Source organism: Hemitrygon akajei, chromosome 16 (genome assembly GCF_048418815.1).
Source record: "Hemitrygon akajei chromosome 16, sHemAka1.3, whole genome shotgun sequence".
NCBI lineage: Eukaryota > Metazoa > Chordata > Chondrichthyes > Myliobatiformes > Dasyatidae > Hemitrygon > Hemitrygon akajei.
The window spans coordinates 76,248,110-76,261,488 of record NC_133139.1 but is presented as its reverse complement, the minus strand read 5'-3'; the positions used below and the strand labels follow the sequence as shown (position 1 = coordinate 76,261,488).

At 40.0% G+C, this 13,379-nt stretch overlaps 1 protein-coding gene across 11 annotated transcripts in view; it reads right to left on the bottom strand.

Moving 5' to 3' along the window:
• The window catches only part of LOC140740196 (EVI5-like protein), a 258,676-nt gene that overhangs the window by 99,654 nt on the left and 145,643 nt on the right, over positions 1–13,379 (bottom strand). For 9 of the 11 annotated variants that reach the window (XM_073069213.1, XM_073069214.1, XM_073069216.1 and 6 more), the window contains one exon: positions 9,597–9,737. The exons of the other annotated variants lie outside the window; for them this stretch is intronic. In XM_073069213.1, coding sequence (XP_072925314.1) covers positions 9,597–9,737 — 141 coding nt within the window. The remainder of the gene's footprint in view (positions 1–9,596; positions 9,738–13,379) is intronic. 11 annotated transcript variants of the gene reach the window in all.

The window sequence follows — 13,379 nt, the reverse complement described above, 5'->3', positions numbered from 1 at the left end:
AAAATGTGGCCTATACATGTTCTAAATAAAAAAGATCAAAAGATAACAAGGGTTCCTATAGTTTTGAAATCAAAATGAAAATCGAATTCAGAAACTGTAAGGCAGCATGACGGAATTAAGAAACGTTGGCAATTTGGAAAGTTGGACGACTGATTGAAATCTTGAGCTGCCCTTGAGTTGGAAATTTTTTACTTTAGAAAAGAAATCTCACCCACTCCACCCAATCTGAGTAAATACTTGGTGTGACAAAGGCTGACAACCACAAGCTCTGATGCAAAATTGCCAGATATTTTCACAGCTTTTTTAAAAATATCTGATGAACTTATCTTTTATCATAATTTTTAGCCAGGTGGTTCTCAGACATGGGCACTTTCTTTATGACAGCACAACATTTTCACACAAACCTGACATTCTAGCAAATCAGCTTTGGACTTCACATTTGTAAAGTGAGGCATGGTACAGAAAATGTAAACTCAGAAAACCAAGAGGAAAACAGACAGGACGTATGTAGACCATGAGATAAACTCCAGCACCTATGGCTGTCGTATAACCATAACCACATCCTGCCACTAGAATCCCATCACCAGACCCCATTAAACCACTCTTCTATTTCCCTTTTTTAAAACAGAGGGGTTTATTGGCCAACTCTTAAAATCAGTAGTGTGTGCAACTCAATGTTAACTTTTGTCTTGCTGTAACAAAGCAGATAATGGCAATAAAGTTGCCTTTCAGTCTTACATTTAAACGTTTTTTGTGGATCAGGCTGGAACATCAATTTAATAATGTAATACTGAGTAAGTTTCAGTACTGGAATCCAAGTGAACAGAGGATCCAAATGTGTGTCACCTGAACCAAGGGTAACACAGTAGTGGAGCAGGTAATGCTGCTGCACAGCTCCAGAGGTTCAATGCTGATTTCAGGTGTTGACTATGTAGGGTTTGCTTGTTCCCTACAATTGTGTGGCCTTACACCTACAGCCCAAGGATATTTCGGTAATCTAATTGGCTGCAGTAAATTAGCTCTTAGTGTAGATGAGTGCTGAGAGAATTGGAGAGAATTGATGGATGTGAAATAAGTGGGGGCTGATGGGATGGGTAATATACACTCAATGGGTTGAATGATCTCCCACAGTATACAAACAGAAACGGAAGTGCCTGAGTGAGTTCAATATCAAAGCAGAATGAATGGAAGTGAGGACCAAAAATAAGCAGGGAGGCGGGGTGGATGGAATGAGGGAAAAATAACTGATTGGACAGAGGAAGCTTGGAGAAAAAGAAGCAGAGCACAGCATTTTACCTGAGCTCGAACACGGAGATTTGAAACTGTTGGCAGCATTTTGAGTGGTTTATAAATTTGCACAGGAAAGGCTAAAAAGCAGCTTAAATATGCATGAATGCCCAGAGATTCAATGGCAATGTCATAAAATTTCTGATGAAAGCAACAGAATTTCTGTTAAGTCAGCATACATGAAAGAAAGTAATGAAATGGGTAAATAAGAATCTGGGCCGTATAAATGGCGAATGTTAAATCGGTGAGTTACTGGCCAGCATGATTTGGTGGGCTGGAAGGGCCTGTTCCATGTTAGATTGTTTGGGATGGGATGGAATGGAAAAATAAAAATAAAATAGGTGGACTGAAGGCAGAAAACCATGATGTAGAGATTAATCGTTGCAAAACCAGTGGTACTGGCACCACAGAAGAATAATGTAGAGGAACTGAATGCTGGAATGACAGAATCATGATGGGCAGATTAGATAGATAGATAGATACTTTATAGATACTTTATTCATCCCCATGGCGAAATTCAACATTTTTTCCAATGTCCCATACACTTATTGTAGCAAAACTAATTACATACACTACTTAACTCAGTAAAAATATGATATGCATCTAAAATCACCCTCTCAAAAAGCATTAATAATAGCTTTTAAAAAGTTCTTAAGTAGTTTACTTAAATACATTGAGTCCTAACCCCGGCACTTTAACATATCTTACTCCTGGCGGTTGAATTGTAAAGCCGAATGGCATTGGGGAGTATTGATCTCTTCATCCTGTCTGAGGAGCATTGCATCGATAGCAACCTGTCGCTGAAACTGCTTCTCTGTCTCTGGATGGTGCTATGTAGAGGATGTTCAAGGTTTTCCATAATTGACCGTAGCCTACTCAGCGCCCTTTGCTCTGCTACCGATGTTATACTCTCCAGTACTTTGCCCACGACAGAGCCCGCCTTCCTTACCAGCTTATTAAGACGTGAGGCGTCCCTCTTCTTAATGCTGCCTCCCCAACACGCCACCACAAAGAAGAGGGCGCTCTCCACAACTGACCTATAGAACATCTTCAGCATCTCACTACAAACATTGAATGACGCCAACCTTCTAAGGAAGTACAGTCGACTCTGTGCCTTCCTGCACAAGGCATCTGTGTTGGCAGTCCAGTCTAGCTTCTCGTCTAACTGTACTCCCAGATACTTGTAGGTCTTAACCTGCTCCACACATTCTCCATTAATGATCACTGGCTCCATATGAGGCCTAGATCTAAAGTCCACCACCATCTCCTTGGTCTTGGTGATATTGAGACGCAGGTAGTTTGAGTTGCACCATATCACAAAGTCCTGTATCAGTTTCCTATACTCTTCCTCCTGTCCATTCTGAATTAATTACTGAATACTGAAGATTACTGAATAATAATGGAATTAACTAAAGTTATGATAGAGTCAGTGAAAAAAATTGCTTCTGCACAGCAATTCATAATGAAGAGAGAGGGATTGAGAATCAAATAAAACCAAAATGTGGTGTTCAGAACAATACTTCCTTGCAGGAGGATCGACAGAGTTGGGATATACTGCGTCAGGACACTAAATTCCTTAAGTGCACCGTCAGAATTCTGAACAACTACATCCCATCACTCTTCAGCCTTCTTTGCTCAAGAACAAATTCCTGGGCCGATCATCTTTACCATTTCTGCTATTAGCCTTGTAAACCTCCTCTGCACCTTCTCCAGAGTCACTGACTGCATCCTTTTATGTAAATCAGATAACTAAGATTAGTTAACAGGCCCACAGTTTGTTGGCAACAATATTTAGGAATGAAGCAGCTCAGGTGATCTTAATAAAAGTCACTGAAATAAAAATAGTATATGTTTTCCATTTCTAAAGACACGGAATCATTCAGAATGACTGCCAACATTGGGAGAGCAACAGTCATTATTCTTAGCAGACAAGCCAACACAGTCAGTTAACAACAATGTGATGATTCAAAATGCATTAGCATAAATGAACAGAGAGTATTAGTGGAGTCACACATTGCTAAGAGCTGCTATATTCCAAATGAGACATGAAACAGAGATCTCATTTTTCTGCAATGAATCAGATAAATCTAATTGAAAGAGAACAGTGGACTTCTCAGAGAAGCCAGGCCAACTAATGTCAACAACCAAATTTCTCAACTATTTTCCTTATTAGAATTACTATAACTGCTCTTTAAACAAGTTACCCATCCATTTTCCTAGACATCTTCCATGTAACTCATTGGCAAGGATATAAGAAGGCTGCATAGGAATACGGTTTATTTCAGAACTAACAGATTACATGTTAGCAATTTTGATGCAAGTCAGAAATCACCCACCTTTCCTTTCACTCATAAGGCTGACAGAGTTGATTTTTCAGTGAAAAGCTATTTCCTTACTGAATCACATTGTAAACAGTTTTCTTTAATTGGTAACAAAAAAATAACCAGACAGAATTCTGGAGTTTACACATAAAGCAACATTCCAACACTTAAGAGTCCAGTAATCCCAGGCATCAGAGCCTGTTGTAATAGACATTTTTAATAAATGCTTTTGAAATGCAAGATTCTGAAAGGACTGACAATGTAGGTGCTAAAAGCGAATGCTTCACACCTGAAACTAAGCCCAGAGGTTTGATGAATTAAAGTCACCTACTGGAGATTGACCTGAGGGAGAAGTTCTTCTTGTAAATTAAAAATTTTGGAATTCATTGACCTCAACCCAGAAGGTGCCATCACTGATCATTTTCAAGGCTAAAAGAGTGCAAAAAATGTTTATACAGAGAAAATCAAAGGTTATGGGAAACAAGCAAAAAATGGAACCCATTGACAAGAACAGATCAGGTGGCGTTTTATTGAGTGGCTGAGAAAGCCTGAGGACTAACATGCCATATCCTTGTTCTTTCTCATGGTATGTTCTTAAATTTACAGATTAGAACAGCCTACAATCAAGGGAGAGATGGACAGGAAATTCAGTGGCTAAAGACATAAAACCAGAGACCCAATATATTTTAATGCATATTTACAATGATGAGCAAAACATAACAATGAACCATGAGACAACTAGTTGGAAGTTTAAAGTGGAAATTAAAAGGGTAGCAGGTATTAGAATCTGACCTTCATAGGTTCAATCTCTGTGAAACTACAATTGCTCAATTCTCATGGTTAAAGATAGCCACTCGACTAGTTTTAATAAACATATCCACAAATTTCATGATTCCAAAGATAGCAGGATTTCCAGTTCTATTATTCTTTCAGCAGGTACATTTCATATGTTGATCAGTTCATGAGAACTACTGTTAGCAACTTCAATTTTTTTTAACTAAATTAAATCTATGCTCACTGCAAAAAGTATATAAATCACAACAAAAATTCAAACACACACTTTCTGAACATCTCTATTCCAGCCTATAAAGTACAAATTAATCAACTGTTCTTTTCAATTCAGACAACAAAATTTTGTCCTGGACTCCTCTCTGCAATGTTTCCAATCATTGAATGGTCAAATCCAGATACTGATGCCTTGAGCTTGGCCTCTTTCAGATCCTTAAAGTTAGGCTGCATTGAAAGCCTGACTGCAGATCACCACTCCATTACCTTGACTTAAAGTTGGGTTGCATGTATAGTCATTTTGAATGCTATCATCTAATCCACATAAAACTTGGAATTGTGTTTAAAGTAGCAACAAAGGCATGAGTTGACTATATGCATTTTGTTATTTCATTCAAGGATGTGTGCTTCACACAGACTGACACAGCATTTAATTGTCTATTTAATTAATCCTCCAACATTTTGTGTGTGTTGCTTAGATTTCCAGCACCTGCAGATTTTTCTTGTTTGTGATTTAATTGTCCATTCCTGATGCCCTTGAGATGGTGGTGGTAATCTCTCTTCATATCCCACTGAAATCCTTGAGCTGTGGGCAAATTCATTGTACTGTTACAGATTTAGCACCAGGATTTTGATCCAGTCACTTCAAATCAGGACGGCATGTAGCCTGGAGGGCAAATTCCAGGTAGCGATGTTCCTCTTGTTCCTTCTAGCTGGCTGAGGTTGCAGGTTTGGAAGATGTTTTCAAAGGAGCCTTGGCTAGTTGCCACACTGCACCCTGCAGATGGTACAGACAGTGGCTTTGTGTTTCGGTAGTGGAGTGAGTGATTGGTAGTGGATAGGGAGCCAATCAGTCAGCTTCTATACCCTGCACGGTGTCGAGTTTCTCCAGTGTTGTTGAGTTGCATTTATCTTGGCAAGTGGAAAGCATTTCATCTCTCTCCTTAATGTAGATAATTGACAGAGTTTCAGGAGTTAGGAGGCATGTTACTTGCCACAGGATTTCAATCCTTCTATTTGCACTTGTGCAACTTTGTGAATTTGGCTACTTTGGTTTAGTTTCAGAATGAAACTATTGTTCCCTTGGTCTGTGACAAAAAAAAGAGTTGTTCTGCTTAGGAATCCTATAGGCTTAGTCATGAAATACATTTGATTTTATGAGGCCCCCAGGAACACTTAATGGCAACATTTATCTCCTACTTTTATTACAAGGATGAGCAAAACACTGAGCTTCCCACTGGTGTCTCTGAATCAGCTTTAATATCACTGGCATATGTCATGAAACTTGTTCTTTGGAGACAGTTGTACATTGCAACACAGAATAATAAAAGCTAAAAAGTACAGTAAGAAATATATATAAAAAATAAATTAAATTAGTGCAAAAATAGAGGGGAAGGTACTGAGGTAATGTTCATTGGTTCATTGTCCATTTAGAAACGTGATGGCGGAGGGGAAGACGCTGTTTCTCAAATGTTGAGTGTGTGTCTTCAGGCTCCTGTAACCCCTCCTTGATAGTAGCAATATGAAGAGGACTTGTCCTGGGTGATGGCAGCTCCTATTGATAGATGCTATCTTTTTGAGGCATCGCCATTTGAAGGTGTCCTGGATACTGGGAAGGTTAGTGCCTATGGTGGAGCTGTTAAATTTACAACTTTCTGCAGCTTTTACTGATCCTGCGTTGTGGCCCCACCATACCAAATGGTAATGCATCCAATAAGAAAGCTCTCCATGCTACATCTGTAGAAATACGCAAGTGTCTTTGATGACATATCAGTTCTCCTCAAACTCCTAGTGTCATGCCTTCTCTGTATAGACACCAATATGTTGGGCCCAGGATGGATCAAAGATGTTGATACCTAAGAACCTGAAATTGCTCACCCTTTCCACTTCTGCTCCCTCGACGTAGACTGGTGGTGGGTTCCCTCAACACCACTCAACCAGCTGATCTCCTGCTCCTGTATGCCTCCTCATCACCATCTGAAATTCTGCTAATAACGGTTGGGTCATCATTCAATTTATAGATGATGTTTGAGCACATATGGAAGTCAAGGATTCAGTTGCAAAGGGAGGTACAGGGGCCCAGGTTTTGGAGCTTGTTGATTAGAACTGAGGGGATGATTGTGTTGAACACTGAGCTGTAGTCAATAAACTGCAGCCTGATGTAGGCCTTACTATTGACCAGGTGATCCAAGGCTGAGTGGAGAGTTAGTGAGATTGCATCCGCTGTGGACCTGTTGTAGGGGTAGGCAAATTGCAGCAGGTCCAGGTCCTTGCTTAGGCAGAAATTGGTCTAGCCATGATCAACCTCTCAAAGCACTGCATAACAATAGATGCAAGTGCCTTGGGCAATAGTTGTTGAGGCAGCTCACCCTGGTCTTCTTGGGCATTTGATATGACTGTTGCCCTTTTAAAGCAGGTGGCAGTCCGACTGCGGCAGTGAGAGATTGAAGGTGTTCTTGAGCACTCTCAGCAGTTTGTTGGCACAGGTTTTCAGAGCTCTACCAGGTACACTACCAGGGTCGGATGTCTTAAAAGATGTTGTAATGCAGTTTCCAAGACAGAGATGACAGGTCACCAGATGCTGCAGGAATTTACACATATGTAGTTTTAGTCTCCCTTTCAAAACATGTATAAAAGGCACTGAGCTCATCTGGGAGTGAACTATCATGAAATTAGGTTTTGCTTTGGAGGAAGTAATGCAATCCCTCCCAGCCCTGACGTGCATTGGATTCTGTCGATAACCTCAATCAGAATTGTTTTGTTTTGCCTTTAAAATAGCCTTATATGGCTTGTACCTAGATGTTTTTTTACAGTTCTGGATCTCTGGGTTTGAATGACACAGATCCAGCCCTTTAATAATTCCATTTAGCTAACTCAATTGAAAATAACAATTTTAGTTGAAAGATTTATTTACACCAATAAAAATGAAGTTTTATTTTCTTGGCTCAAACTTCATGAAAGTAGGAGTAGTAATTTTGCATCTAGATTTCCGCAAACAGATATTTTTAACTTGAGACTGAAGCCCTCATGTAACACCAATATAAAGTATACTTTAGCAATACTGGGAATATAAAGGCACAGTTATCCATTTGATCATATAGATTTAAAAACATTCATATTTATTTTAAACAAACTTAATACTAGAATCTACAAGCCTGACGTTGATGGCTAAGGAAAGTATCCTAAGAAGATAATTCATATGCTTCTCCCATAATAAGAAAAAGAAGTTTTAAACTTGTACCACAGAACTATTAAGTGAAGGGTGAAATTCAATTTGAAATGGTTCAAAGGATCTCAATCTGAAACTTTATCTTTCTGTTCTTTCCACAGAAGCTGGCTGACTTGCTAAGTGCTTCCAGCAGTTTTAGATTAACAGATGTGTCCAGTGTAGTATTTGTTAATGATGTGTTATGGGGCCGTGAAAAAATAAACTCAAGCATGTGGTATCAGAAATGATTCAGCCACTAATAAACTAACTTCAAACTACATTATTGAAATGATTCAGACTTACTACACAATCATTAAACCCACATTCAGTATCGCTCCAAAGCAATTATACAATGGAGTCTGTATGAAGAGTTCAGGTGAATCTCCAAACTTCAGATAAAAATGTTTACCATAGGTGATCTGAACTTGTAAATTCTGCTTTCAATTCCACAAAACTACCAAGCGCTGTTTATAATTTTTGCTCCACAGTAAACTGTTACCAGTGAAGAAAAAGAGAAGAAAAAGATACTTATTTTCCAGTTCCATTTTACAAAATAATTTGAGGAAAAGAGATCAACAGAATCAGATGTGGAGGCTCAATTCAGCAAAGATTTTCTGAACAAGAATTTTCTTTAACCAGAAGGACTGCAGAACGATGTCCACATCAACAGTCAGATTATTCAACATGGTGAGAGGGATATGAGCAAAATGAAAGGGTGCAGGAAGTGAGTTGTACCAGTATAAATCAGGCCACAAACATAGAGGAGTGAACAACTCTATGAGGAGAATACTGCTGCACCTCCACTCCAAAGCAGATTGGGCAGAATTTAGAAATTGCAGTGCATTTTGAAAGCTGTGGCAAGATAGAGCCCCACACCTAACAAGGCATTCAGAAAAGAGTGGTGTCTGACCACAGCAACAGCTTGCCGCTGGTGCATTTAACCTCTCCCTATATCTGAACTGATAAATTTCACAGTGCAGATGCTACCAAGTGCTGCAAGAACCCTGGCACCTGTTTAATTAAACTAAGGCTGTTTGGTCGCCATGAAGAGTGTAATGAAGCACAGTTAAACCGTCTGACAAGGAACACCTGTGCTTCACCCCAGTATGTATTGTCCGTTAGCACATATCTCTGGTGCTTACTTCAACACAAAGTACAAGATACAGCATGATTTCTCCCTTTGCTCACACAATGGAAAAACAATGTTGGATAAGTTTGCACACTGAACTCAATATAAACTTGGCTACATACGAAAGGCAAAGTTTTGGCAGCAGACAGCAACAATCAAGGTGCTAGAATGACACAAGAACCCCATGCTTTGCTTTAGTTCTTAGAGACTATGATTTCAAACCCAATTCTTACTGGTTTGATCTGCTAAAAAGGCTCTAATTACCCTAGTGACAGTCCATGATATTACAAAGAAAAATGGAAAATAACTTGGTAAGCCACTTAGAATTTGACCATTGAGAATAGATGCCAGCCCACAAGATTAACACAACTGACCTGCTTTTGCTAAATTATACTGATTCCTACCTATCAGTAACTGGCAACCCACACACTAATTCAATCTGACTGGTGCTACTGAGAGTAGTATTTGGTATTATTTGCAGTGGGCTAATAACCTGCTGTGAAGTACTACACACAAAACAAACAGAGATTAGTTTCACAGGATTTGAGAGCCAGTGTCACATAGGATCATCCAGGGTACAATAGGACTCAGGATTGTTTTGGTTACAAATCCTTAAACCATTTGTCTCAGACCTGCCTTTCCTTACCCTGAGCTCCTTCAGCTCCTGAATGGTGCTCTGTGCTTGTTCTAGTTTCTCACTGGCTGTATTGAACTGTTGTTTTGCTACAGCCAGCTCTCGCTTGATGATGTAGTTCTCCTCGGCTTCCTGCGCCCTGGTTACTTGTCCCTGAAGACAAATCCATGAGGGAGAGAAAGATTAGCGACACAGATGGGCTTCCAGATCCCTGAAGAACTAATTCCACTCTTAATTTACCATTAAAACTTCGGAAAACAAACAAGCTTGGTTCCTTTTGAGGCCATTCATATCCCAGAGTGTAGAACTAAACCCGAATTCTCCCAGTCCTGAACTAAATTGCACAAAGAGCACCCCCAGAGAGATCAGAGATCTAATGAGCTGAGCAGAGTCACACACAAGGAAAACCTTCTGTCTTTGCTCAGCTAAGATGCCAGCACATCAGTTGTACATAGGAAAGGATGCAAAAAAATTAGGCTAGGCTGTGAATCAATACTGGTGTAACAGCTTACATCATTTCACCACTAAATCTGCAAAACACCAGGCAAGAGGTCAACGCCTTCAAGATCTGAGAAAATGAGGGCTGGGGAAAAAACTAGGAGACAAAGAAACATTAAAGGTGCTGAAAGATTCCAACAGCCCCTTCACACAAAACCCGGTCGGTAAGTTTATTCTGTTCTATGCCCATCTTTCTAAACAAAACCTTAAGTGCATGAACATACCCTCTACTAAACATCAATAATTGAGCAGCCAGTCATCAAGAGAAGAAAGATACAATGTAACCAGGGGTCTGCAGAGTTCTGACCTATGGCAAGAGTTGCACGGCTTCCCAAGACAATATACTGAGGTAAAACCCTTCAGTTAAAATGGAAATACATTATGAAATAAGCAGACTTCAGCCAATGAATGCAGAGTCAAGGTGGGATAGGGGGTAGTCTTGGAAGGGAAGAGACAGGCAGAGGCAGTGGGACGTGGGGTGAGGAAAGGAGATCGAAGTGGGTGGAGGGGTAAGGGATGGAGCTAGAGCTAAGGAGGGGTCTACAGAAATGTGGGAACTGGGGATGGATAATAGGAATGAGGAGGAGTCGGACCAGAGGACAGGAAAACCTCAAATGCTGCACCTTTGTTCAAAAACAGATAAATCTAGTATGATAAACCAGTCGGTATAAACACAGATTTGAGCAAAGTTCAAAATATTAAAAATCAAGTTCAGGACAGTGACTTGAATAAATATAGACTCATTAGAGAAGGCCAGTGACAATTTATTAGAAGCAACCATGCCTGATTATACTGACAGAATAGTAATAGAGAGAGGGATGTGGAAAGTATAATTGGTACCCAATACCTTCCAGAAGATGTTTGTTATATGTGAGCTTGTCCTTAAAAGGAAGGCTTTGCAGCAGCATGGATAGAAAACTAACCAAGTAACAGGAGAAAGCAGGAGTGACAGATTAAGTTTATGGTCAATGCAAACCTCCCCAAAGGTCAATACCCAACATACTATATGTTAGTAACTTGAATTGGACATACAGGCACAATTTCCTAATTTGCAGAGTGCACTTAACTTGAAGACACAGACCTGAGAGAAGCATAGTAATAAATCAAAAAGAGACAGGCTAATAGCAAGACAATATACTGAGGTTAAACTCCAATCAGTTAGGATGGAAATAGACTATAAAACAATTAGGCCTGAGCCAATGGAAGCAGAGACAAGAGATGGGCAGTGCTAGAAGGGAAGAGACAGGTAGAAATGGCGGAGGGGGCAAATTGAGGTGATAAACTGGATTAGACATTGGCTTTGTGGGTGAAGCCAGAGAGTGATAGTAGAGGGTTACCTCTCTTACTGTTGGCCTGTGACTAGTAATGTGCCGCAAGTATAGGTGCTGTGTCCTTTGTTATTTGTCATCTATGATCTGGATGATAATGTGGTTAACTGGATCAGCAAATTTGTGGATGACAACATGACTGTGGGTGCACTGGACAGTAAGGAAGGTTATCATGGTTTGCAGGGTGATCTGCACAATCTGGAAAAATGGGTGAAAAATGGCAGCTGGAACTTAATGCATACAAGTGCAAGATTTTGCACTTTGGTAAGACCAACCAGGATAGATCTTACAAAGTGAATGGTTTAAGGGAAACAAGAAGGGAAACTTCTTCAGTCAGAGGGTTGGAAGAGTATGGAATGAGCTGCCAGCATAAGTAGTGCATGCAAGCTTGATTTCACCGTTTGAGAGCAGTTTAGATAGGTACATGGATAGTAGGGGTATGGAGGGCTACGGTCCCGGAGCAGGTGGATGGGAGTAGGCAGTTTAAATGGTTTTGGCATGGACTAGATGGGCAGACTGGCCTGCTTCTGCACTGTACTTTTCTATGACTATGATTCTAAATGTGAGGTGCTACATTTAGGTAGGAAGAGTGAGAAAAGGAAATAAATTGGAGGGCAGAATTACTAAAAGGTTAACGGGGAGAGGGTGTAAAATGACACAAATCTGGAGTAATTCTTGCATATTTTGTTGATACCAGAGATCATAGAGTATAAGAGCAGGAGTATAAATCTTTATAAAACACTGCTGCAGTAATTACAGCTTGAGTATTCTGTTCAGGTCTGAGCGCCAAATTTTAAACAGATATAAAGGTTTTTGGAGAAGCAACAGAAAAGACACTAAAAGTGATTCCAGTTGCATGGATAGACTGGAGAAACTGAGGGTATCCACTTCAGAACAGAGGATTAGGTGAGAGGATCAGATCATGGTTCATAAAATGGTGAAGTGCATGGTTAAGTATGAGCAAATATAGACCAACATTTTACTTTTAAGACAACTCACTAAGACTTGAATGCATTGTCAAGGGTGGAATTATTCAAAAAAAGGATTTTTAAATTTCTGCAAGAGTTTGCAGGACCAAGGGCAACGTGTATATAAAGGGAAAAATGTGCATGAAGAGTTGTTATTGAGGATTTTTGTTATAAAGAGCTCAGTGTAAACTCAGATGGCAAATAGCTTCCTCATTTGAGATGTAAAGGGAGAAGGCAGCCAGGAAAACCAGACAGGAAACCACTCAGTTGTTGAAAGGGCAGGAGTAGGTGGAAAAAGGTGCATGTCGACAGGTCCAGAAGTTGGGTGTGGGGGGGAGGGGGTTTCCACATGTCTCACAGGGAGATGTTTTTAGCCTTACTCAAGGTGGGGGTACCAAAGGAGCAGGTAGATGGGGTTTGTACTCCCACCTTCTGTGCTACGTGGAGGGAGTACTACCAGGGGAAGTTGAGCAAGGGAAGGGTGAGGGTTCGTTTGATTCCTTATTTAATTTCCCACCTTGAGGATTCACTTGAAACTTAAAGTATGTCACATCCCAGGGTCAAATAAAATTCCATGTATGTTAGATTGACTTTTCTGTCTGGTGCTAATTAAACTGAAAATAAACACACAAAATGTGCATAAATTTTCTATAATTCACTGGACAGTTTGCCAAACTTAAAAAGGGCCATCAACTCTCAGCAAGACCTTAAAGCATTCCTCTCCAACATGTGATGCATAATAAACACTTTGTGAGCTAAAAGCAACAACTTGCCCTCTTTCAATGAAAACAAGAGTGGAAATTTTAAACTTTTGACAATGTAAATGTTGGTAGATTCTTAGTGCTATTGTTAGCTCTGCCTCATCCAGGAAACGCCAACCTATTTGTGGTAACCTCTATTCATTCTTTCTATGACTTGCCTTTGCTAAAATATTCTGAGTTCTCAGAATCCCAGTACTGCTGAACTTTCTTTCCACAAAACCACTTCTGTCCTACTTGACT